The following is a 27,699-nucleotide window of genomic DNA, read 5'->3' as shown; positions in this document are numbered from 1 at the left end:
CACCAATTTTGATGGAGGGGGAGGGTTAATTTGATTCTGTCCGATTTCAATCATCTGCTGGTTTTCGGGAAAGCAGGTGGTTTTTTTTTTTTTTGTGTTCCATCTGATGGTAGGGGGTGGGTGACTGGAGGAACTTGGAGCGGTAGATTTCCGAAGCACGGTCTACCGGAAGGATTTTGTCAATAATGGGACGAACACTGAAATCTTTTCCCACGTTTTCCTGAGTTCTGTTCACACATCTTTTACGTATCACTTTCGAGTCGGCTCATGGCTTCGGTTTCCAACTGAACCGAAACTATCTATCACTTGAGTGGGATCATTTTATGTTGTGGTTGTTGTCTTTTTGGGTTAAACTAGTGCCGATATTTGAGCTCAATTCTTACGTATACTCTATTAAATGCTTGCATGCAAATTTCGATATGTTTTTTTAGATGATCTCGGGGTTTAAATAAGTAGATCTACTATCAACAGGCAGACTCAATTTTGTCTCAATAAACAAGTTTGAAAAACGAAAATCGATGATAAATCACAATCAGTTGATTTCAACTGCTTCATGCCTTCCGCGGACTACCACCCGCCCGAAACACAAAAATGTTTTCTAACTTCCTAAACTAACCGCTGCATTCACTCACTCTCGCTATCACTTCCACTTAAAAAGTGTCTTTTTCCTCTCCTAACCTTCCTTCTCTGCTTACAATATCATGCAAAACATATCCTAACCTAACCTGGAAGACTCCCGTTCTCTCTCTCACACACACACACTCACACACGCACGTCTATCTCAAATAGTACTGTACTGATTACTGATTCACTAGTTAGTACCAAATAGTTGTAATAGTAGCAGCTAAAGTAGTAGTAGTAGTAGTAGTAGTAGATCCCTGTTGTTTTGTTTTTCTTAATCTATAACCGTAGCCCACGGATGGTCGATCTTACCGTACTGAATGCCGGTCAGGGTGTCGTACAACCGCTGGTACAGGGGCGACTCGTGACTCGTCGTCGGGACGTGGATCTCCTCGCCCATGTAGGCGATGCACTCAACCGGGCTGACGACGGCGGCCGTGCCGGTGCCGAAAATTTCCAGCAACTGAAAAAGGAAGAAGAAGAAGGCAGAAGTTAGAGGTTATGTGTCAATTCGAGCACCGCACCGACGGTTTGTGGAATTAATTGTCTGTAATGAAGTGAATTTCCTTCTGAAATTCAATGCAAATGACGTTAGGTTGACTTTGACAAGCTTCAGCGAGGATAATGCACAATTTAAATGCGATATTCGAAAATCTGGATTAAATGTTAAAACTCCATTTGGTAAGCAACAAGAGAGGATAAAACTTTCAAAGCACGCAGCCATTCTCTGTTGTTAAGTAGAGAGTGTCTGTGTGTGAGTGAATCCAGTATCGCTGACAAAAGACATAAGGGCTAATATCGCAGTTATAATCAACGCCTTCTTTAGCGAAAATCGCGAGAATGAAAAGTCACCCAAGTAAATCACAACAATGATTGTGTAGAGGGAGAGTCCCTCCATCTGACAGAACTTGTGAATGAGAATGCAGTTCAGAGATCATTTGGGCAGTTCCAACGTTAAACAACGTTAAGATGTTGAAACATTATTTTCGGACAATTTCAGGACAACTCCATGAACTTCACGGAAATTTCAAGAACTACAGTAAAGTCCAGAACATTGGGGAAGTTTATAGATCTTGCAGGGTAAGTTCTGAGAACATCAATGAAGAACCATAAATTTCAAGAACACTTCGTGAACTTAGAGCTGAAGATCAGAGAACTTCCCGACAGTTCCATTAACATCAAGAACTTCAAGAAACATCAGATTACTTCCCGTAAGTTCAATTATCTTTAGGTAGGTTTTAAGAACTTCAAGGCTGCTCAGGAATGTCCGAAATATTGTGGAAACGTGAGGAAAATTCAGAGAATTTCAAGGAAATTCCAAGTTCCGACAACTTCAGGGTAGTTCGGATACCTTCAAAAACGTTCAGAACAGTTTAAAGATCTGTTATGGTAAGTTCAGATAGCTTTCAAAAGATTTCAGGTGAATTTCGAGAACTTCAGAGAAGATCAATGAGCTTCAGGGCAGTTCCATTATCTTCAAGAAAATTGCGGGAACTTTACTGTAGATGTCAAAACTTCAGTTCAGTTAAAAGATCTTAACGGACGTTGCCTAACTTCGTTCAGTTCTGAGAACTCAGTGCAGGTCCATGAACAATGAACTTCAGGGCAGTTCCATTATCTTCAAGAAAAGTGCGGGAATTTACTGTGGATGCCAAAACTTTAGTTGAGTTTGAAGATCTTAACGGACGTTGCCTAACTTCGTTCAGTTCTGAGAACTCAGTGCAGGTCCATGAACTTCAGGGAAGTTCCATTAACTTCAAGAACAGTGCGGGAATTTACTGTGGATGCCAAAACTTTAGTTGAGTTTGAAGATCTTAACGGACGTTGCCTAACTTCGTTCAGTTCTGAGAACTCAGTGCAGGTTTATGATCAATGAGCTTCAGGGCAGTTCCATTAACTTCAAGAGCATTTCGAGAACTTTACTGAACATGTCCAAATTTCAGTTGAGTTTGAAGATCTTAACGGACGTTGCCTAACTTCATTCAGTTCTGAGAACTCAGTGCAAGTCCATGATCAATGAGCCTCAGGGCAGCTCCATTAACTTCAAGAGCATTGCGGGAACTTTACTGTAGATGACAAAAATTCAGTTGAGTTTGAAGATCTTAACGAACGTTGCCTAACTTCGTTCAGTTCTGAGAACTCAGTGCAGGTCCATGATCAATGAGCTTCAGGGCAGTTCCATTATCTTCAAGAAAATTGCGGGAACTTTACTCTAGCTGCCAAAACTTCAGTTGAGTTTGAAGATCTTAACGAACGTTGCCTAACTTCGTTCAGTTCTGAGAAATCAGTGCAGGCCCATGATCAATGAGCTTCAGAGCAGCTCCATTATCTTCATGAAAATTTCGGGAACTTTACTGTAGATGCCAAAACTTCAGTTGAATTTGAAGATCTTAAGGGACGATACCTAACTTCGTTCAGTTCTGAGAACTCAGTGCAAGTCCATGATCAATGAGCCTCAGGGCAGCTCCATTAACTTCAAGAGCATTTCGGGAACTTTACTGCAGCTGTCAAAACTTCAGTTGAGTTAGAAAATCTTAACGGACGTTGCCTAACTTCGTTCAGTTCTGAGAATTCAGTGCAAGTCCATGATCAATGAACTTCAGGGCAGTTCCATTATCTTGATGAAAATTTCGGGAACTTTACTGTAGTTGACAAAACTTCAGTTGAGTTTGAAGATCTTAACGGACCTCTCCTAACTTCGTACAGTTTTGAGAACTCAATGCAAGTCCATGATCAATGAGCCTCAGGGCAGCTCCATTAACTTCAAGACTATTTCGGGAACTTCACTGTAGATGCCAAAACTTCAGTTGAGTTTGAAGATCTTAACGAACTTTACCTAACTGCGTTTAGTTCTGAGAACTCAGTGCAGGTTCATGATCAGGAAAATTGTGGGAGTCGCATAGCTACAGGCAAGTTCCGATAACTACAGCTACATTTCGAGTAATTCGGGGCAGTTTCATTAAATTCAGAAAAATAGCGAGAACCTTCATGAAGTTCAAAAAATGAGAGATAATCTTAAGAACTTCAGGGAAGTTCAGAGAGCTTAAGAAAAATGTCTCACACATCACAGAAGTTCCAAGAAATTCAAGCAACTGCGGAAAACGTGGAGAAGTTTACAGATCTTATTTTTATCTAGTTCATTTAAGTGGAAGGCTCAATCGTGTTAGCTTTACGGAGCCGATAATAAATTGTTTATTGTATTTAACAAAATTCACTTATTTCTATGTCTAGTAAGAGTTGGGCCTGATACTCGCGGCTTATCCGAGAGGGGTACATTGTCGAAGGATAGGATCAGGGGAGGAGTATGGGGGCGGGGTTTCGTTGTCTCATAAGAGCGTTGTCGTTAGTATGAACGGTAGTGCGGTTCTAGATTCGGCTGGAGTTTTACCGGCGCAAAAGGTTTATCGATTTCAGGGCAACTGTTCTAGAAACTTCAGGAATATCCAGTGAACTTTAGAAGAGTCCAGAGAGCATTAAGAAAATTGTTAAAACTTTAAGCTCTTTATCTGCTTTAAGAAGTTCCAGGAATTTTGGGAAAGTCCTGCGATGTACCGATTTTGTTTTTGAAATCTATAGACATATTGTGGGAGCTTTGCAGATGTTCAGAGTTTCTTAGGGAAGTTCAAAGATTGTTAAGACAGTTTTATTCATTTCAGAGTAGAACTTCAGGAGAATTGTGAGAACATCAGGAAAGATCGAGAACCTCAGGGCAGTGCATTTAACCTCAAGGAAATTGCAGGAAGTTTTGCGGAAATTTGAAGGAAATCAGGGAATTTCCGGAACTTCAGCAAAGTGCTGCGATTTTCAGGGGAGGTCCACAGAACTTCAGAGAAGATTTTTAAGCAGTTTCATAATTCACAGAGATGATCCGAGTATTTCGAGGTAGATTAGAGCATCCATTAGTTAATTTCCAAAACTTTCAAGAAGTTCCAAGAATTATGAAACATTCCAAGAATTTCAGGATTGTTCCAACAATTTCTAAAAATTTTCAATGACTTCAGGGTTTTCCATGAATATCAGGGACATTATTGGAACGTAAGAGAAGCTCCGAGAACGTTTTGAAAATTTAAGGAGCTTCAGGTAAGTTTAGAGATTTCAAAGGAAGTTCCATGAGCTTCAAGGAACCCCGAAAACCGTAGGAAAGTTGCAGCAACTCTTGAGATTCAGAGCTCTTTAGGGCAGTTCCAATTACTTCAAGCAAGCTCCGAAAACATCAGGAAAATCAAGATTTGCGAGGTACCCTCATTCTCAAGATCTATGAAGTTCCACGAAGATAAACATCCCGGGAAATTCCGGAGATACTTTCAGTGGAAAATTATAGAAACTTCCAAAGGAAGTCCGCACACACTTTCGGGGAAAATCAGCAGCTGATAAATTAAGAGACGGAAACTTTTTGGAGAAGTTGGGAAGAACTTCCAAAGAAACTGACCTGAATCTGACGGGTGATAAACATCCAGGAAAAGTCCGAAGATACTTTCAGAGTAAGTTTATAGAAACTTCCAGACGAAGTCAACAGATACTTCCAGGGCAAGTCTGCAGGACTTCTGATAATTTAAGAAACGGAAACTTTTTGGAGAGATTGGAAAAAACTTCCAGGGAAGTTTGGATAAACTTCCGGAAAAATTCGGAAGCTGCCCTGAATCTGTCGGGAGATAAACAACCAGAAAAAGACCGGGCAAGACCGAAGACAATTCCGCGGCAATTCTGCAAGACTTTCATTCAATTAAGAGACGGAAACTTTTTGGAGAGGTTGGGAAGAAAATCCAGAGGGGTATCCAGATCTATGAAATTCCATGAAGATAAACATCCAGGAAAATTTCAGAGCAGGTCCGAAGATACTTTTAGTGGAAGATTATAGAAATTTCCAAAGGAAGTCCGCACACACTTCCGGGGGAAATCAGCAGGACTACTGATAAATTAAGAGACGGAAACTTTTTGGAGAAGTTGGGAAGAACTTCCAGAGAAGTCTGGAAATACTTCCGGAAAAAGTTGGAAGAAACATCCAGAGAAGCTGACCTGAATCTGTCGGGAGATAAACATCCAGGAAAAGTCCGGGGTAAGTCCGAAGACAAATCCGAGGGCAATTCTGCAAGACTTCTGGTAAATTAAGAGACGGAAACTTTTTGGAGAGGTTGGAAAGAACTTCCAGACAAGTCTTGAAAAACTTTTGAAGGAAGCTGGAGGAAACTTCCAGAGAAGCTGTCCTGAATATGTAGGGCGATAAACATCCAGGAAAAGTCTGGGGTAAGTTCGCAGATGCTTTCAGAGGATGTTTATAGAATTTTGATTCAAAATGGGCACTTGAATGGCAAATTCGGCGTTCCTCCACAAGAATGTCCTAAAGGAGGAGTTTTAAGAACATTCATGTTGTTCCGGATCATTCCGAAAATGTTCAGAATATTCCAAGGAAAAATTGAAGCTCTGGCAAAGTTTTCCCCGACTACAGACAATTTCCAAAATTCAGCAAACCAAAATCAAAATCAACTTACCCGTCCCTTTTTGGCCAGCTGTTGCACCAGCGGCATCGTGAACTTCTGCTCCTTGACGGAGAATTCGCCCCACTGGCGACATAAGCGGATGATGGAGTCGCGCGTGATACCGGGCAGGATCAGTCCATCCAGCGGCGGGGTTAGCAATTCTCGCTCTGCAATGGACACAACGAATGCAATCAATCGACCGTCAAACTACGAAAAACTACCCACAAACGCCTTACCTCCATTCTCCTTGATGTACAGCATGAAGATGTTCATCACACCGACTTCGGTGAGCTCGTGCGCATCTCCGTACAGCCACAGCACCTGGTGGCATCCCTCCTTGAGGGCTTGCTTCTGCACGTGGATGGTTGGTCCGTAGTTGGATCCGACCTTACGGTCTCCGACGCCACCGTGCCAGGCGCGGGTGTACTTCGGATTGGCATACAGCTTCAGTCCTCCGGAGCCGGGCTTGAAGTACGACCCAACCGGCGACAGTATCGTGTAGAGCAGAGCCGAATCCGACGAAGCAACACCCAAGGTCGGTTCGATTCCGATCAGCGTCGGGCGGATGTACAAGCTGGACGACTCCATGTGCGGTACCCACTCCGAGTCGATCATGATCAACCGGCACATGGCCTTGGTAAGCTCGTCTCCTTCGAACGTCGGCAGACCGGACCGGTAGGCGGTGACGTTCATGCGGGCCATATTCATATTCGGGCGGAACAATCGAATCCGACCATCTACGCCGCGATAAGCCTTCATGCCTTCGAACAGCTAGGGAAAACAAACAAAGAAACGGACGGTGATCAATCAAGACGTTCGTCGGGTGCCAATCAGCTGTTGGTAACAGTCAATAAGGTGATGATGATGATGATGATGATGATGAGGTAGAAAGGCTCGTATGACAAGCTCCAATTCGAACCGGTCGCACGAGAACGCGATAAGACTTCGGGAAAAACAGCTGAGACCGCTGTTTTCGCAAACCTTTCCTCTCGTGATTGAATGAGAGATGATTGAATCGTTAGCAAAATCAACGGCTTGTTATCACCATTCGACTCGTTCAGGAGAAAACAACTTGTTTACCGGTCCGAGGTCATGCTTTCCCGCACACAAACAGCTCAATGCTGGAAAACATGCCATTAGACGACTGCTACTAAGTGATCGCCAATTAGAGTGTACCATATATCGGAGCTAGCTACTCACCTCGACGGCGTAGTGGAACACCTTGGCGGCGGGATGTAGGTTCAGCGTTTCCATCGGGGTGATTTCCGGCTTCTGCCAGCCGCCCAACCGCCGGTGGTAGGCAATCTTGAGCATGTGGTCGGTGAAGTACTTTCCGAAGGCCATATCGTCGGTGTCCGGTTTCGGCGAGAGCTGGTGCGGAGCGGCCAGACGCACCGAGAGATCCGAGTACTGCAAGAGAGAACGAGAGGGAAAAGGGGAATTTAGTTCGTGTGTAGTAAAAGCACCAAATGTAATCTAGAGATGCATCGTTTGTGTTCAACTGGTGGAGACGCGTGGTCGTGCATTGCAAAATGTCGCAAAGAATGTTTTGCTGGGGCACATTTTGAAACATTCATGTTGATGGAATATCGAAGCAACCTACTAATGTTGCCATTGATTCAGAGTATGCCGTACACGGCGAATGAGAACAACCCAAATTTGAGTTTAGTTAACTCATAAATCACATGAAGTGTTTTCCAGTTTTTTGCCAGGTTTCTTCAGGAAAAATTTCCCGAATATGAGAAAAGTAAAAATGGGATTCACTCAGTCTATTGGTACGACTCCTAGACTGAGTAAAATTTTCGCCAATTTTCCTCATTTTCCGACAGATTTTTTAGGTTTTCCACAGGAAAACGTTGAGCAAATTTACTCATCGCTGAGTTCCTGCACTTTTGGTGATTATGTGTGAACTAAACTCCAATGTGGGTCGTTCTCTTTCGCCGTGTAGGGCGTTTGACAGCTGAAAAATGCCTCTGATTTTTTGGCCAGGTGAGACAGAACTTTACTACGGGTAAAATGCAAATTTAGAGTGAAAAACATAAAACTTCTTAACTAATGGACGCCCGGGAACTTTATTCATTAATTTCGCGTGTGTTTGAAAATACTGTGCTCGACTAAAAGGATTTGTTTAGATTACCGCGAGTGAACAACCCTGTGCTATTTCGGAGGTGCAATGCGGTGAGATCCATCCGATTATAAATCAATTATAAATACGTGCCGGATTTCGAAACTTCACCTTTCGAAATCTGGCAGTGTGTTTGCAGTACCATTACCTTAAAATTGTCGAGAAACTCTTTACGATGAGCCCTTGGAATTTCGTTTGAACTCTTCTCAGAATTCCTTTGGAATTGTGGCCTCAAAATTAGATGCTCTTGGTATTTTTTCACGAAATCTGGAGTCCTCACAATCATCATGGAATATTCCACAGAAACTCTACTCTGAGCTCGCACAGTCGACTTGGAGTTCTAGTCGAACCTATCTTGGATTTCTTCCTAAAACTCCCATGGAAATGTTCTCTAACATGCCTTGGTGTTATCCCTACTGTGTTACCTGACTTATAACGAATGTACGTTGTATACGAGTACCCCGAATACAACGTATGACTCGTCTAATTTTGCATAGCATTTGCAATGTAAAATTAGAAGGACTATACGTTGTATTCGGGGTACTCGTATACAACGTATATTCGTCATAAGTCAGGTAAGACAGTACAATTCATCCTGAAAACTCCCCAAAATTCCTTTGGAATAAAATTTTAAAACTCGCTAATAGAAGTTCTTCCGAGTGATTGCATCTCGAACATCTAGTCCAAGTGTCTTGAAGTTTGGCCAAGATCCAAATCTTATTTTCATCGGAATTCACGGGTCATCGAAATTCAGGGGGTTCTCCCGATGATTTCGAAATCCCGGCTTTTTCCCGTTGCTGGCTGTTTTGAAATTGTTAGGCTGTTGGTTAATTTTCACAAATTGCCACTTCAACAATGAATTAAATTGTTCGAAAATCCGTCTGTTGTTGATCGACCGATCGTAGAGTAGGTGCTGTCTAGAAACACTGGAATAAGATACCAGCGGAGACACTGTTATGATTCCAATCGAACTGTCAAAAGCGGTTCCAATCTGCAATGTTTACAAATGGTTTGCTTCAATTATGGAGGAGTATTAAAATCGTTTAACAATCACTCATGAACTCGCTCGTCGGTGCATTGGCGAAGTCACTCGCAAGCAGTTACAAATGCAAGTGATGCCAGGATTGCTTTAATGTTTATCTTGTTGCCAAATTCATGTTTTTTTTCTCCGCTGGTCTCTTATTCCAGTGTTTCTAGTGCTGTTTTGTCTGTTAGAAATCAGTCTGGTAGACAGGGCTATTTATTTCAACTGTCAAATTTAAGTGAAAATTCGCCAACTCGACTGCGACCTCCAAGCCATTGCAGTTCGGATCCATCTTCCGATACCAATGACGGTGGTGTCGATATACATCCCTTCCAGTTCCCAGCAATGTCATACCGAGCTAGACGACTTGTTTGCACGATTTTCAAAGCGCACCATTCCGCCTGAGGCGCTTTATCGCCGAGAAGCTGACTCGGATTTACCCATTAGTTCATCGTCAGCCAACCTCTCGATGTGTTCCGAGATGCTAGCTCCCAAATTGATTTGGAGAACTCTTCTGGGGAGACACAGTAGCGATCACCGTTTCCTCACCTGAGGTCACAACGAAACGAGGAAGATGGCCCTACGATCAAGCGGACTGGATATCCTTTGAACGGCTGAATACTAGCAGCATCAAACCGGGTGATGGAATTGAAGTGGAATAGTTCATTGATTGGATACTGTCTGCAGCAACAGCTAGCATACCTCGAACATCCGATCGAGTCGGTCTTAAATCGGTATCATGGTGGTACCCGGAGGTGGAAATAGCAATTAAACAGCGTCGAAAATGACGGAGAGCACTGAAGCGTACCAGAGCAGCGGGTGCACATACAGCGGATGTCCTGAAAAGGTTCCAGGACACGAAGGCAACGGCCAAGAAGGAAGTGAACGAAGCCAAGTGTCGATCATGGGAAGAATTCGTCGGAAAAATATCTCCAAGCAGCACTACGGCCGAAATGTGGCAGACAGTCAAAAATTTGAAGGGCAAGTGGCAGCACAGCAGGACTGTCATCAAACGATCCGACGGGTACACGGATAATGCGGAAGAAGTTGCAGATGAACTGGCTAAGCACTACTGTGAGAGATCGGCGACCTCTAGCTATCCTCCATTGTTATAAATAGTGAAGTAAAAAGCGGAACGGGATCGCGTTGATTTCCTACTAAACGAGCTTCTGTGGGCACTCGACAAAGGACGTAGTGCTCGACGTAGTGTTTCTACAGGTCCCGACTCCGTTGCTTCGATGACTTCCTCTTTCCGTCAAGACTGTGCTACTGGCGCTGCTCAACAGAGAATGGCATAGTGGTGTTTTTCCGACCAGCTGGCGAACTGGAATAGTACTGCCAATTCCAAAACCGAATTCTACAGAGTCTGACCCTGCCGCTTTCCGACCCATCACAGCGTATCGTGAACCGAAGACTAACAACTGATCAGAGTAGACAAAAGGCAACACGCCTTCAGAGCTTGCCGGGTCGTCGATGCATACTTGGCAGAGTTGGATAGGTCGCTGCCCGACAGAGATGAACATTGCTGGATAGCATTGCTCGATCTCTCGAAGGCGTACTACACTACTTGGAGATTTGGCATATTGCGTACTCTACGAAAATGGCAGATCGCGGGGATGTTCAACGTACCTCGCCGATAGAACATTCCGGGTGAACGTGGAACAACATTCATCGCGTGAAATGCCATTGGAGAATGGCGTTCCTCAAGAGCTGTCACCATGTTCCTGGTAGCAGTGCAACCGATCTTCAGAGTGGGGCCGCATACAGTTACCGTACTCCTGAATGCAGACAATATCTTGCTCGTAGGACGGAGAAATAAGGAGCATCCTCTGTATAGCGATTTGCAAGCTGCGCTGAAAGCTGTTAACTCGAACGTGAAGCCTGTGCTGTTATACGCCAGTGAAACATGGTGTGTATCAGCGGAGAACACTCAGAAGCTGCAGGTGTTTATCAACCGATGCCTGTGGTACAAATTCCGAGCTTCATCGTCTGTGCCGTCAGAAGCCGATAGAGACAGAAATTCGTGAACGGAAGTGGAGGTGGGTCGGCCACACACTACGACGAAATCTGCAAGCAAGCAATGGACTGGAATCCAACAGGACATCGCAGCAGAGGCAGACCCAGAGGCTCGTGGCGGCGGAGCCTAAACAGTGAAATTAAGAACGTTGACCGAAATTTGACTTGAGCACAGGTCAAGGCAAAAGCTAGTAATCGCCCAGGATGGAAATCTTTCCCAAAGGCCCTTTGCACCCCTGGAGGTGCGCAGGATCGTTAAGTAAGTAAGTAAGGTGAAAGCTGTGGACCGGTGAGCTAAAAGCGTCGGTTCGAAAATCTCCTCAACAAAATCCAGCAACGATATTTGCATCGATCGGGTAGTTACGGCGAGACTGAAGATCATCGGTGTTACCCTCGACCGGACACTGACTGTAAAGCAGCATTGAAAGACAGTTGCGAAGCAAGGCGTGAGCAACGTGACTCTTTGTTGTGTAACGGCTCGGCAATCATCACTTCGCGGCTTCTATACGGCATTGGATTCGTCAGCAGAGCACGAAGGATTCCGTCATCCAAAATCTCGCACCCGTCTACAACCGGATGGTTCGGTTCGCCTCTGGAGCGTACGTCACCAGCCCGATTCCAGCGATTATGGCTGAAGCGTTTGACCTCCTCGTTCTTCAGGCTTTAGTTCGTACTGCAGAAATATCGACCTTCCAGTTGTACAACGAGCATCCCACCTTCTTATGCTGGTTGATCTATGACTCCCGAACATCGCTGTGCGGACATGTTTCACCAACCGATTGTGGCATGAACCCAAGCCACGTATTGTGTGGAACGTGAGAAGACAGGTGAAAGCTCGAGCTCCCCCGGATAGAGTGCGTCCCATCTTATAGCAAACCGTTTCAATCATTCTTCGGTTGTCTACACTGACGGGTCAAAGGGTGTGACAACCCAGTAGGTGCAGGTGTATTCTGTTGCAGTCTGCATAGAGTAATAGCAACAATCAATACGAAACTATCGATTTTAAATTGGCCCACTACTTGACTAGCCTATTGGTCCCAAGCAAATGGATTAACGTATCCCATTCTAGACGAAATTCTAGTACTGCACTATGTTTGTTTTGATTGGCTTTGAAAGTTTGACAGATAAAATGAGGGGTTCATGGATTTTCCCGAGAATTTTCCTATGTTTCGAGGGGTGCATCAATTAGTTTGGGACTGAAGATAGTACCAGAGCTGGGCCAAAAAATTAAGCACGTTTCTTCGGGACCTTCGGGTCTTAGAGCTACCTCTATGGTAATAGGTCTTCCGTCACAGTGTAGCGTGGCGGCTCTCAACACGGGTATATCGAACGGATTGATCGTCTTATCCGACTCGGAAAGTTGCCTATCGGCCAAAGAAAGTGGCACATCACAGCATCCCTGGATCCAGGAGAACGAAGGGCTGTTACGAAACCGCCCGATACGTCTTTGTTGCATTCCCGGCCACACGCCGGCATCCGTAGCAATGAAGAAGCAGATCGACTCACGGGAAAAGCACTCCACGTCACCATCAGGATGCCATCAAGGCAATGAACCATGCCATTCGTCTGCTATGGGAAGAACGCTGGCCGCAATTAACGGAAGTCAAGTTGAAGGAGCTTAAACGCGAAACCAAAAACAGGGAAAAGCGGTTGTTGAAGTTTCTGCAAGAAGTCAATATGTATCGAAGAATCTAAAGGAAAAACAGGAAGCGAGAAGATGATGAAGAGGAAACAGAAGGAGACGGAACGGATGAAACGTGGTGAAGAAGACGGAAGAATGGAAACTGAAGAAGAAGAGAGCAAAAGTAAATGTAGAAAATGAGAAGAGAATGGAGAGGAAACAGAAGAAGATTAATTTAAAATGTTACTGTGCGAAAATTAATAAAGAAAGCGAGAAGGAAAAAAGAAAACAAGGATTCAAGGTGAAGCACGAAAATAAGGTGATACTCTAAGGAAGCCTTAGCGTGAAACTTTAAAGGCACAAATGTCAGCTTCCACAAAACATACAAATTTTAAATTGCTACTCCTTGTTTGCTGTGCTACTACAAACAGAGAGTAGCAAGTTCAAATTTGTATGTTTTGTGGAAGCTGACATTTGTGCCTTTGAAGTTTCACGCTAGGCTTCCTTAGAGTATCACGAAGATAAAACGAAGATGATGAAAAGATGGAAGAAGTAATGGTGAAATTAATAGAGAAGAAGACGTGCAAACAAGAACGTGAAATGCAATTAGCAAGCAGACGATAAACCAGAAGGAGAGGAAACGAGCACAGAAGACAAAAGCTGAGTGAAATTTGAATTGTATTATAAACATTAACACACACACACCCACACTATTACCAATAATCAATACGAAACTAACGATTTTAAATTGGCTCACTACTTGACTAGCCTATTGTTCCCAAGCAAATCGATTAACGTATCCCATTCTAGTTGAAATTCTAGTACTACTCTATGTTTGTTTTTGATTCGCTATGAAAGTTTGACAGATAAAATGAGGGGTTCGTGGATTTTCCTATGTTTCGAGGGGTGCATCGATAAGCTTGGGACCGAAGATAGTACCAGAGCTGAACCAAAAAGCTGAGCACGTTTCTTCGGGACCTTCTGGTCTTAGAGTTACCTCTATGCTATTACACTACGTCAGCTCGGAATTTTTTGCCAAGATTCGCACAGCCGAGTCCTCGGCCATCAATTCTAGATAGAGCTGGAATTAGGGCGTAATAGCTTTTGTAAACAATTACTTCTCTCGATGATTTCTCGAAAGACATGACTCTCCCATGGCAAATCAATATTACCATCGAATAGGGGAAGACCTCCCCTACCCGATGGATATGTTGGATTGTGTAGGCGTGCCTTGAGTTGCTAGAAATCAACGTGAGAAGTCATTGTTTACAAAAGCTGTTACGCCCTAATTCCAGCTCTATCTAGAATTTTACTAAGATGTCAGCAAATATGACATTTGTGTGCTGAGATTCAGCAGAGCATTTTCCGAGACCCAGCAAACGAACGTCACCTATACCAATACCAGAATATCTTGAAGTTCTTAGGAATTCTACGGGTTGTTGAAGTTCCATAGATTCCTGGAATTCTGGGAGTTCCGGACGACGTTCTAGAAACTTTTGTGGTTCGGGATTTCCCGGGCATTCTAAGGATTTCTGAAGCTCCAATCGAGACTGAAGGTCCATAGAGGTTTGAAAGTCTGTGCACGGCTCTTGAATCGCTGAAGTTAGAAATCGACTGGCTATAGCTATAAGAGCTCACACTTTGACATGTTCGGTACCTCAATGCGGTCCAGTGCGTTGATCAATATCCTGCAGACATTCAAGTAACCATCAACTACATGCTGGATGTTTTGTAATTCAGCTTTCGCTCGTTGGGCTAAACCGTTAGTGAAAGGCTTTCGTTAGTTGGGCTGAGCTGTCAAGCTGAAAATTGGTTCAGGTATACACCGATTGTTTATTATCATCACAATCCTTTAGCAACTATTCAAATTGTTCATTCATGAGCCCCAGTGAAATGGAATCAGCACGGTCCGAAATGACGTTTGACTGCGATTTAGGTGGGCTACAGCTCAACTAACGGAAGCCCAACCAAAACGTTGCCCACTTATGGCGGTAAGCTCCAACTCGGATTAATTGACTCGGATGATTTGCACGTTGATTAACTCTGATGTCGACTTCGAAGCAGCCGGACGTTCCAGAAGTTCCCAAAGATCTAAGAGTTCCGGCTATTCTAAATATAGTCAAATTTTGCTCGTTGGGTTGTGTTTAAGTGGGCTACGTTTTAGTTGGGCTCCCGTTAGTTGGGCTATAGCCCACCTAAATCGAAATCAAACGTCAATTCTGACAGAACTGTTTCCTTTTCGAGGGGCTCATGTATGAACAATTTGGATAGTTGCTAAAGGATAGTGATGATAATAAACAATCGGTGTATCCCTCAACAAATTTTCTGCTAGACAGCTCAGCCCAACTAACGAAAGCCTTTCACCAAGTGGGCTACAGGTTTAGCCCAACGAGCGAAAGTTGACTGTATGCATGAAGTTCTATAGGCATAGTTCTATGCGTTTAATGGTTTGCTGAAGTTCCGGATGCTCGTTGAGTTCTATGCCTTTCAAGTTAACACTCAGAAGGTTGACACAGAAAAATGAGTTATCAAGAATCACGTGACTCTCTGAATGCGGATAATTGCTCATCTAAACCCTGCGAATAAGTCAAATCAATCCAAACACTCGTCAACGAGGTTATTGGAACCCTTGAGGGTACTGGAACTGAAATTGGACCAAGATTTCAACGATCAACTGCTAGATCCGCTTGCCGTCTGCAAAAAAGCTCATACGCCATCCAGCCAATATCGTGGCAAGGCACGAGCCAACTAATTGTATTCAAATCAATCCAAGTCTACGACACGGAAAGCCTACGTCCTAGGCATGTGACGTCACCACTCTAGGTTATGCACGGTACAATAGGTCGACAACACGTCCGAAGACAATATCAAAACCACCACACTGGGAAATGCCATTTTCTACGTTGCACCGCACCTACCAGTGAATTAATGCAGCAGCGGCAACAAATGCAAATGCAGCCGTCCGTCGTCGTCCTACCCGGTGGTTAACGGCAATCAAGTTCAGGGTCAGTAAAACGCTTCGGTTCTTGCCGCCGTTTGATTGCAACGCTTCTCTGGAAAAGAGGTTACTCCGTCTTGGTAGTACTCACCTTAAACTGCTCTCCGACATCGGGCGCGTGCTCTAGAGTCATCGGGAACGGAGCCGCCACCGGAGCGGCCTGGGAGATCTTGGGCATATCATCATCCTCCACGCGCAGTGCCTGCTGAATCTGCTGCGAACCGCCACTGCACAGACGGACCTGTGTCTGCAGCAGCTGCTGGATCAATTTGTGCTGGTTCAGGAAGATGTAGCGGGCAAAGCTCTGAAACAATAGAGAGATATTTATTAGAAATTGACAGTCTGGTGGGGCGATAAGCGCTGATTTTTATGGTAGCTTCAAATCCGGGAATAGCAGGTTACTGGGTTGATAAGCGACCTCAGGTCGCTTACACTGTTTTACATTTCTTATCACACAAAGTGGCCCGCAAATTTTCATCGCGCGACGTCAAAAAATATGACGCACGAGACGTGCCTGCTCGGTGATTACACAGAGCCAAGCCTGCTGCGCCACCTTCTTCAGACGTGACGTGTGTGAATGTGTGTGTTTGCCTGCGTGGATCGACTCATCATAGCAGGCAGGCCCGAGATTGACAGCTTTGCTGACGGATCATTGGGTAATTTTAAATACAAACGACCTACTTGACTCTCTCGAACAAGGATCGCCATTTCTGGCTGAGTCTGCTCCTGCCCGCGATAAGACCATCAAAGTGGATTGCGCTTTGTTGCCATGGCAAAAAAATATATAGCGATGTTTCATTTTCCAATTGATAGCACTATCAACATGATTACTGATAAGCGGAAGTGTTTTACTTGTTTGGCACACCCCTGCTGCTGATCTCTGGCTATAGGATCCATGTGACGAAACGCACGCAGAGGACAAAAACAACAATATTTTCTATTTATAACAAAACTATCAAAACAACTCAATTGAAGATGGTGTTTTCTCTTCCCACTCTCCATCGTTAGAGCAACGAAGACAGCAACGGCCTACCTAGATAATGCCATCAATGACATTGACCCGGTGATCGTCATATATTCATTTGTTCGCATGCAACAATATGCGTTCATTCTCAAGGCGCACACCCTTAGCATTGATTGGAAAAGTGCATTCTTCCGACTGGTGGCAATTTGCACTCCCCATCCAAGCGCACACGTCACAGCAACAGCTAACAATCTCCGACCTCCTTTTTTAAATTATTCTATTGACAAACACCCGCCGACGGCGGTTGTGCATTGTCCAAGATCGAGCGAGGAAAATTCCTCTCAATTTTTATCGGAGTTCATACCTACGTCATATTGAGAATAATCAACCATGCGCGTGCTCCACCTACATAGAAACCCAATTTACCGATCGAAAGATACCGGAGCAAAGTTTAAATCCATGTCGATAAAGTAGATGGCGCAGCGCATGCTGCGACGAAACGTCACTCAAATCGCCACGCTTGCACGCAGACGCGGAGTGAATTCGTGGAACTCGTCCACAGACACGCAGACAACAACGAATCGAAAGATAAGGATTGAGTCTGCTAATTAATCGCGGGTGGGAGTGTCACACGCTCACACGAGTCGACGACGCTCGGGTTGCATAACAGCGGCGCTAGATTGGCTTTATTTTTCTTCGCAGCGCTGCTGCTGGTGCTAATGAACTGCATGCAACTGGTACAGGGGGAGCGGAAAAGTGAAGGTCGTGACGGTGCAATTTTTACGATCACTTCCCGACGAACTTGAAAAAAAAGGAAAACACTGAAAACGGGTTTGGAAGGGTTTGCTCTGGTTCCAAAGGAAGTGGACAAATGTGATCGATTATTCGATTGACATTGAAGCCTATTCTGCGCCCCGCGAGTGAGGTGACTCTCCATTTGATTTGCACGGAATCAATTCACTAGTGAAAGGGAGTCACCTCACCTCATTCGCGGCGCAGAATAGACCTTATTGCATATTTGGATGTAGATTTCTCGAGTAAGTAGTCAAATCAATGAAAATACTTTTAGTGAAAAATAGATTCATGCGTCAAACTTCGAAACTCATAGCTCGCCCACGCTAGAGTGCCTGTAAGAAGAGTAATGACATGTCAAAATTGAAACAATCGGTCATTTGTCAAATGCTTGGAAAACGTCATTTCACCTGGGGGGGACCTGCACGCTCAAAGAAATCACCCAGATTGGGCGTAAACCAGACAAGCACAGAATAAAGGGTGTCCACATTCAATTTGCATCACTTTCCAAAAACTGTAACATCTTGCCCTTTGGGTTAATTTTAATGAAATTTAGAGTGAGATGACCTCAGCGTGTATTGTTTACACTGCGTGAGTTTCATTGTGAAATTTCTAGTAGTTTTGCATTATTTTGCACACTCACCTCAACAACCCACATCTTTCGCACCGAGCCAAAGATTTTGGGAATCCAGCAATTTACTGTTTCTCGTGTCTTAACACGTTTCGAAGAACGCTCAACTATCGATCGGAAGCAAGTGAGTGCAAGAAAAAGTGTTCCGTACTGCGTTGAACATCACAAGGTATTCAAGGTCCAGAACGCACCAAACCTCAATGAACAACAGAATAGGACAGCTAGAACGCGGGCACGTAAGCTGTACACACAAATGTTGACAAAACCAAACTGCTGTATCTTGGACGATGAAACATACGTAATAGCGGACTTCAAACCAGTATTTGACTGCGAAAGACAAGTTCGATGTTCCAGAGTCCCCCAGAAAATAGCAAGAGTCGAAGTTCCCCAAGACCGTAATTGGTCAACCCTACATGAATAAGTGCCTGAAGAAACGACTGCTTCCGTTTCTCAAATCATTCAAGGTGTCTACAATTTTTTTGGCCGGAACTAGCCTCTTGTACACTACTCCAAGGATGTTCTGGAGTGACACAAGACGAATGGGGACAATTTCATGCCGAAGGATCTAAAGTTGTCACTACGGAGCGGGAAATGTTGAAATCATGGTTGAAAGCAGAAATAAATGTTGATTCAACCGTGGTACAAAACCCTATGGGTGGAATTAAGAAGAAAGTTCGGGCATTTGGATTTGTTGAAGAAATAGACTGAAATAAAGATACGTAAACTAAGTTCATAAATAGTACGACATTCCCTGAAAATTTCATAACAATCGGTTGGGAGACTTATTTTTGGCGAGTACTTCTAAGTGATGCAATTTAACTGTGGACACCCTTTAAATCGTTGATAAAGGCAATTCCTTGACGAAGGCAGATTGTTATTGATGAAGTCGATGAAGATAAATCGTAGATCAAGGTAAATTGATGATCATTGCAAATTTGTAGAAGAATGCAGATTGCTGATGACATCAAATCATCATCCAATATTTGATCAAGGCAGATAATTTATCAAAGTAAATCATTGATCGTAGGCTGGATTATTATTAAGACTAATATTTGATCAAGGCAGATAATTTATCAAAGTAAATCATTGTTCGTAGGCTGGATTATTATTAAGACTAATAATTGATCAAGTCAAACTGTTAATCACGGTAGATTGTTGATCAAGGCAGATTGTTGATCAAGAGAAATTGTTGACAAAGAGATAGTCGATCAACGCAGATTGTTGATCAAGACAGATTGTTATTATTAACAATCTGCCTTGATCAACAATCTGCGTTGATCGACTATCTCTTTGTCAACAATTTCTCTTGATCAACAATCTGCCTTGATCAACAATCTGCCTTGATCTACCAATCAACAATCTGCAGATTGTTGATCGAAAAAAATTCTTGATCAAGGCAGATTGTTGATCAAAGCAGATTGTTTATCAAGGCAGATTGTTCATCAAAGCAGATTGTTGATCAAGGCAGATTGTTGATCAATGAAAATTCTTGATCAAGGCAGATTGTTGATCAGGGCAGATTGTTGATCAAGGCAAATGGTTGCTCAAGGTAGATTGTTGATCAAGGCAGATTAATCATCGAGCAAATTTTTATCAGGATGGATTGTTGATCAAGGCAAATTGCTTCTCAAAGCAGATCATCAAGGCAGATTGTTGATGCAGGCAGATTGTTAATACAGATTGTTGATCAGGGCAGATTGTTGATCAAGGCAAATCGTTGCTCAAGGTAGATTGTTGATCAAGGCAGATTGTTGATCAAGGCAGATTGATCATCAAGCAAATTTTTGATCATAGCAAATTTTTGATCATAGCAAATTTTTGATCATAATGGATTGTTGATCAAGGCAAATTGTTTCTCAAAGCAGATTGTTGATCAAGGCAGATTGTTGATCAAGGCAAATTGTTGATCGAAGCAGATTGATCATCAAGGCAGATTGTTGGCCAAGGCAGATGTTTTATCAAGGCAGATTGATCATCAAGGGGAATTATTGCTTAAGGGAGATTGCTGATCAAGGCAGATTGTTGATCAATGAAAATTGTTGATCAAGGCAGATTGTTAATAAAGATTGTTGATCAATGAAAATTCTTGATCAAGGCAAATTGTTGATCAAGGCAGATTGTTGATCAAGGCAGATTGTTGATCAAGGCAAATGGTTAATCAAGGCAGATTGATCATCAAGGCAGATTTTTGGTCAGGATGGATTGTTGGTCAAGGCAGATCGTTGCTCAAAACAAATTGTTCATCGAGGCAGATTGTTGATCAAGGCAGATTGCTGATTAAGGCAAATTGTTGATCAAGAAGATTGTAGATCAAGGCAGATTGTTGACCAAGGCAGATGTTTTATCAAGGCAGATTGATCATCAAGGAAGATTATTGATCTTGGAAGATAGATCATCAAGGGAGATTGTTGATCAAGGGAGATTGTTGATCAAGGGAGATTGTTGATCAAGGGAGATTGTTGATCAAGGTAGATTGTTGGTCAAGACATGTTGTTGCTTAAGGGAGATTGTTGATCAAGGCAGATTGCTGATTAAGGCAAATTGTTGATCAAGAAAATTGTAGATCAAGGCAGATTGTTGACCAAGGCAGATGTTTTATCAAGGCAGATTGATCATCAAGGAAGATTATTGATCTTGGAAGATAGATCATCAAGGGAGATTGTTGATCAAGGGAGATTGTTGATCAAGGTAGATTGTTGGTCAAGACATGTTGTTGCTTAAGGGAGATTGTTGATTAAGGCAGATTGTTGATCAAGGCAGATTGTTGCTCAAGGCAAATTGTTGATCAAGGCAGATTGTTGATCAAGGCAGATTGCTGATCAAGGCAGATTGTTGATCAAGAAAATTGTAGATCAAGCCAGATTGTTGATCAATGAAAATTCTTGATCAAGGCAGATTGTTGATCAAGGCAGATTGTTGATCAAGGCAGATTGTTGATCAAGGCAGATTGTTGATCAAGGCAGATTGTTGATCAAGGCAGATTGTTGATCAAGGCAGATTGTTGATCAAGGCAGATTTTTTATCAAGGCAAATTGTTGATCAAGGCAGATTGTTGATCAAGGCAGATTGCTGATCAAGGCAGATTGTTGATCAAGTAAATTGTAGATCAAGGCAGATTGCTGATCAATGAAAATTCTTGATCAAGGCAGATTGTTGATCAAGGCGGTTGCTCAAGGGAGATTCTTGATCAAGGCAGATTGATCATCAAGCAAATTTTTGTTCATGGAAAATTTTTGATCAGAATGGACTGTTGATCAAGGCAAATTGTTTTTCAAAGCAGATTGTTGATCAAGGCAGATGGTTGATCAAGGCAAAGTGTTGATCAAGGCAGATTTTTTTATCACGGCAGATTGCTGATCAAGGCAGATTGTTGATCAAGAAAATTGTAGATCAAGGCAGATTGTTGATCAATGAAAATTCTTGATCAAGGCAGATTTTTGAACAGGGCAGATTGTTGATCAAGGCAAATGATTGCTCAAGGCAGATTGATCATCAAGCAAATTTTTGATCATGGATAATTTTTGATCAGGATGGACTGTTGATCAATGCAAATTGTTTCCCAAAGCAGATTGTTGATCAAGGCAGATTGTTGATCAAGGCAGATTGATCACCAGGCCAGATTGTTGATCCAGGCAGATTTATAATCAAGGTAAATTGTTGATCAAAGCATATAGTTGTTTAAGGCAGATTGTTGATCAAGGGGCGGATTTTGGTCACGACAGATAGAAGATCAAGTAGAATTGTTGTTCAGGGTAAATCTTTGATTAAGGCAGATTGTTGATCATGGGGTGGATTATGATCGAGACAGATAGTAGGCAATTGGTTATCAAGGTAAATCAATGATTAAGGTAGATTTTTGATAAAATCAAATTTTTTATAATGGCAAATCTATGATCAAAGTAAATTGATGATTAAGGGTAATTGTTGATCAAGGCAAATCGGAAGATTTCTATCAAAGCAGATAGTTTATCAATGCAGCTTGTTGGTCATACCAAATTTGTTGATTAAGACTAACCATTGTTGATCAAAACAAGCTTCTGCTCAAGGTAAATCGTTGATCAAAACAAGTTATTGATCAAGACAAGAATCATGCTGAGCTGACGATCGAGAAGTGGTTGATCATGACAAATTGCGGTTAATGTACATTGTGGTTATGGAAAATCGTTGATCAAACATCGTCATCATCGTGGATCTGAAACATATTTGATCATGGCAGATTGTTGATCAAGGTAAATCAATGATCAAGCCGTTTCATTGACCATGCTAGATTGTTGATCACAACAAAACTATGATCATGGCGGATTGATGTTCAAGGTAGATTATTGATCAAGGCTGATTGGTGATTAACGGAAATTGTGATTGTGGTGAACTGTTAATCAAGGTACACTGTCGATTATCGCAACAAAATTATCACAGCAAATCGTGGATAAAAGGCAAATCTTTGACTAATTGTTGATCACGGCAAATGATTGACCAAGGGGCAGATTTTCAGCAAAGCAGATAGTTTATTAAGGCAGATTGTGAATCATGCCAAATTATTGATTAAGACTAACTGTTGACTGCTACAGATTGTTGTTGATCAAAACAAGCTGCTGATCACAACAAGTTGATGCTCAATACAAGTTGTTGATCATGACAAATGGACGGTTAATGCACATCGTGGTCAAGGCAAATCTTTAATCAAGAGGCGGATTTTGGTCAAGACAGATATTTGATCATGGCAGATTATTCATCAACATAAATCATTGATCAAGCCGTTGCATTTATCAAGTTAGATCGTCCATCAAAACAAAACGATGATCAAGGCAACTTTTGATCATGAACAGATTGTTATTTATCAAAACAAGCTGCTGATCAAGGTAAATCGTTGATCATAACGAGTTATTGATCAAGACAAGATGTTGATCAAGATAAGTTGATGATCAAGGCAAGATGATGATCATGACAAATTGACGGTTAATCCACATTGAGGTCAAGGCAAATCGTTGGTCAAGAGGTGGATTTCGGTTAAGACAGGTATTTGATCCTGGCAGATTGTTGATCAAAATAAATCATCGATCAAGCCTTTTCATTGATCAAGCTAGATTGTTCATCTAGACAAAACGATGATCAAGGCAACTTTTGAGCAGGCGGATTGATGATCAAGGTAGATTATTGATCAGGACAAATTTGAGGATCAAGCTAGATTGTTGATCAGACTGATGGTTGATCAACGCAAATTGTGATTTTGGGTAATTGTTAATCAAGTAAACTTTTGATCAAGGCAGATTGTTGTTCTACGAGGTACCTAAACCGTTGATCGAGACTGTCGAGATTGTTTATCAAGTTAAATCGAAGATCAAGGCAGATTTTTGATCACAGCAAATCGTTAATAAAGTCAAATCTTTGATCGCAGCAGATGATTGATCAAGGGAAATTGATGTTAATCGTTGATCAAAAGGCGGATCTTGGTCAATGCACATATTTGATCATGGCAGATTGTTGATCAAGGTAAATCGTTAATCAAACCGTTTCATTAATCAAGTTTGATTTTTCATCAAGGAAAAACGATGTTCAAGGCAACATTTGATCATGGCGGTGTTGATTGTGGTTGGTTACCTAAATCGTTGATCGAGACAGATTGTTAATTGATGTAAAGTGTTTATTATGGGGCAATGAGATGAACTAGCCAAGTGCTAAAAATCTCAATAATAAAGTAATAAAAAATGATCATGGGGCAGACTTTGATCGAGACACATGGTTGGAAATTGTTGATCAAGTTAAATCTTGATCGTTGATGTTTGATTAAGGAAAATTATTGATCAAGACAAATTGTTGATCAAGGAGCAGATTTTGGTCAAGACAGATATTTGATCATGGCAGATTTTTGATCAAAGTAAATTGTTTATCAAGCCGTTTCATTGATCATGTTAGATTGTTGATCACAACAAAACGATAATCAAGGAAACTTTTGATCATGGCGAATTTATGATCAAGGTAGATTATTGATCAAGACAAATTTGAAGATCAAGCCAGATTGTGGATCAACACAGACTGATTGTTGATCAACGCAATTTGTGATTAAGGCAGATTATTGATCAAGGCAGATTATTTATCAAGTTAAATCGATCATAAAGGCAGATTTTGGATCGCAGCAAATCTTTAACAAAGCCAAATCTGTGATCAAGGCAGATGACTGATCAAGAGGCATTTTTTTTTCAAAACACAGCTGATCAATGCGAGCTGGCGATTTAGACAAACTTTTGATTAAGGCAGATTTTTGATCAATGCAAATAGTTGATCAAGAAAAATTGCAAGGCAATTTATTACGGTAGTTTGAGGATCAAGGCAAATCATTTTTCGAATCAGATAGTTGATCAATGTGAACTGTTCATTAATACAAGCTGTTGATCAATGTGATTCGTTGATCAAGAAAGATTGCAAATTGCTGATCAGGATAAATCGTTGATCATGGCAGCTTGTTGATGACCGGTAAATTGTTGGTCAAGGCAGATTATTGATCATTCAAATTTATTATCAAGTGTCGGATCGTTGATTACGTCAGATGTATGGAGTGCCAGTTCACTGTTGATACGTTGAAGGATAAATTCGGTCAAATTTCGTCTAGTTGCATCACCCTATAGCCAAACCGGAAGAAGATAACGTCGTAGCTAAAAATCGCCGACAATAACGATCTTTTACGTAGCTCACATGCACCACCACTACTCAAGTTTCATTGATAATATATAGGAGATGAGAGGTGCAAACATTTTGGCTGCAAGATTGCTAAATATACCATTCATCGGACCAAATATGAGTAAAAATAGATTGAGTCTATATTCACAGCAGAGCTTTGAGTAGTCTTTTTAGAACGAGAAACAACGACAGTGAAATTCTGTCCAGTGTTGATAAATCTCATTCATGTTCCTCAAGGATTGTCATGCCATTTGTCAGTGACGATGTTATTTCGAATCATATTACTTGTTTCGATAAGAGCCAACCGACTTCTTACGGAATGGGATGAATTAAGCGAAATAAACAGATTTCAGCACGGATTCTGTCACTCATTAAATGCTTTGAATACTCTGTATCTTAGAATCGAGACATTTGCTATGAAGAGGATTGAAAATGATCTGTTTCTGAATTTGACAATTAATGAAAAAAATAATTGTGAAAATATTTTTCATCCAACGCCTTACGAATGATCTACGACTGTCATAAAATGATTGAACGTCGAAAAGCATGCAAACAAATCGATCCACAAGCATTCCAAAATATAAAGTAATGATTAATCCTATGTCGTGGGTTTCCCTGCAAACAAACAATTTAAACCTCCATGAACCGTTTCGTTGTTTACGCTTTTATTTTTTTGAAATAAAAAGTTGTGTCGTCGTAAATACACTACTTCGTCCAAAAATAGAGCCCTCAACTACAGCGACATCGTTTCGGTTATGTGGCAAATTATTTAGCATACACACTGATTGCCACTGACAACACCAAAAAAAAACGTAAACAACCAAATTGGCGCACTGTTCTTCCGTAAGTACAGTCAATTCTCTTTAGTTCGATGAGAAAGGACCATCGAGCTGCGTAGGTACATTTGAGGAATTTCGAGTGATACATTGTCAACCGCTATAATTGGCATTCTCTGAAATAGTCAATGTAAAATTTTGTTTAACCATCTTCGATACAAGGACTAAACCAATGTTTAAAATTAATTGAAGAATTGATTTATATAATTCGCAAAGCAAGTGACCCATCAAATCGCACCCTCAACAGTTGGTCACATCATTCAAGATGTGCCGAGCGCTCTCCTTTCTCAATTTCTATTACAGGATGCCATCTAGCTCGCGTGAGTAGCCAATTTCATCCAACAGATTCCTCTCAAAGCACGTGTTCTCTCACACCCCGCTCACGGCATCGTTTATTAGGACCACGTGTCTCTCGGATGATAACCGACGAAATTCTACTCAACTTCCACCAACACACTCACTGGCTCCCTTAATCGCGTCAACTCGGTCAACGTCGTTCTGCGTTCTGACAATGTCTTTGAACGACTTAATGCATGATTGTGAATATGTAAACAGCTTTCCTCACCCCGTTCCATCCACAAACCCCTGGCACCGTCGTACTTGATTTGGTCTACTTTGAACTTTTTTTTTTACCTTAATTTATTCTCGAAAAAAAACTGCCTGCCACGCAAAAGAAAGAAACCTTAACCGCAAAAAAAAACGAACACAACAATTTAGTACTGAACCTTGCTCACCTTGCTTCTTAGGACCATTTTTGCAACCTTTCCTTTTCGATATCAGAAACCACCAATAAGCGCCGATAGTCCACGCTCGATCGCACCAACCGACGAACGCTTTCCGATCTTCTCTTTTGCTCTAGTGTTCTCTGCGCGCTTCTCTTTTCACCGAAAGCGCGTTTCCTCGCCGCGAGTTAATATTCCGGTTTTCCAACTCCTTTTCTGATCGATTATCAGCACTCTTTGCTTCACCACTTTGCTCCACACGAATATTCTTCCACCAACCAGTATCCTTTTGCTCTTGACTTTCACAGTTGTTCAAACACTTGATTTGTTTTTATTAAATCTGAACAAATTTGTTATCACAGTTTCAACAGTTTATGTGCACTTATATTCCTCTTATTTGCTTTTCTTTTCCCAGCTTCCAGCTGATGTTGACTCTTCAAGAACCAAATTAACACTGAATTGGAAGCGAGGATCGCAGCCGAAATTATAACATGTCGCGTCGCCTTTCCGAACGACCGCGAACAGTACATAAGCATCGAGAAGACAAGCGCGCGCTCCCACTAATCAATCAAAGTAGGCTAGGCGAACGAGAGAGAGAGAGAAAGAGAGAAGGAACTCTCTCGCCGATTCGCTCTCGCGAGCTTCCACAATGAGAAGGAGAGCTCACTTAAGGTGCATGGATTGTCAAAATACAGTACCACTTAATGCATTTAAAAATAACGTTCTGATATGAGTTAGATTGCAATACAATGCAGTGTATATAATTTTGATAACGATTTAATATCAATCAATCCAGAGCTAGAAAATTCAACCGATTCTCTCTTGCTCACGAGAGATTTCCATATACTTACTCACACTTTCGGTTAGCTGCTACACGGATTATGTGTGTTTACTTGCCAACCTAACCACATTAAAAACTCGTTTCATTTCTTCGCTTAGGTGGTGTTGATTTAGGATCGGGATCACTCGTGCTTCTTATCACGCGCGCTGCTGCTGCCACCGCGCCGCCGAAAACAGAAAACCCGAAGCACTTGTTATTTACTTCAGGAGGATGTTGTTTCGTATTTATTTGGTGTGCGTCAATCTACGTCATAGCCTAAAAAGTGTATAATATATTCAAAGCGTTTTCGAGGAACTACGCGGAAGACAATCTGTTCAAACTGAAACAACTGCGTTCCCTCCGGAACGAGTTTTGCC

At 42.0% G+C, this 27,699-nt stretch overlaps 1 protein-coding gene across 1 annotated transcript; it reads right to left on the bottom strand.

The window, feature by feature from the left end:
• On the bottom strand, positions 1-26,927 carry Bcat (Branched chain amino acid transaminase). The gene is made up of 6 exons (XM_065225511.1): positions 26,515-26,927; positions 15,974-16,186; positions 7,299-7,508; positions 6,335-6,869; positions 6,111-6,265; positions 1-1,084 (listed from the first exon to the last, which is right to left on the bottom strand). Exons 1-6 carry the CDS (start codon positions 26,530-26,532, stop codon positions 896-898), a joined length of 1,320 nt encoding a protein of 439 aa, XP_065081583.1. The 5' UTR covers positions 26,533-26,927; the 3' UTR covers positions 1-895.
• Positions 26,928-27,699: the final 772 nt, after the last annotated feature.

The sequence above is a fragment of the Ochlerotatus camptorhynchus genome, unplaced genomic scaffold, assembly GCF_037179485.1.
Source record: "Ochlerotatus camptorhynchus isolate MF236.1 unplaced genomic scaffold, CSIRO-AGI_Acam_v1.1 ptg000230l, whole genome shotgun sequence".
Lineage (NCBI taxonomy): Eukaryota > Metazoa > Arthropoda > Insecta > Diptera > Culicidae > Ochlerotatus > Ochlerotatus camptorhynchus.
Note: the sequence above shows the minus strand (reverse complement) of the source record. Positions and strands in the feature narration are given on the sequence as shown.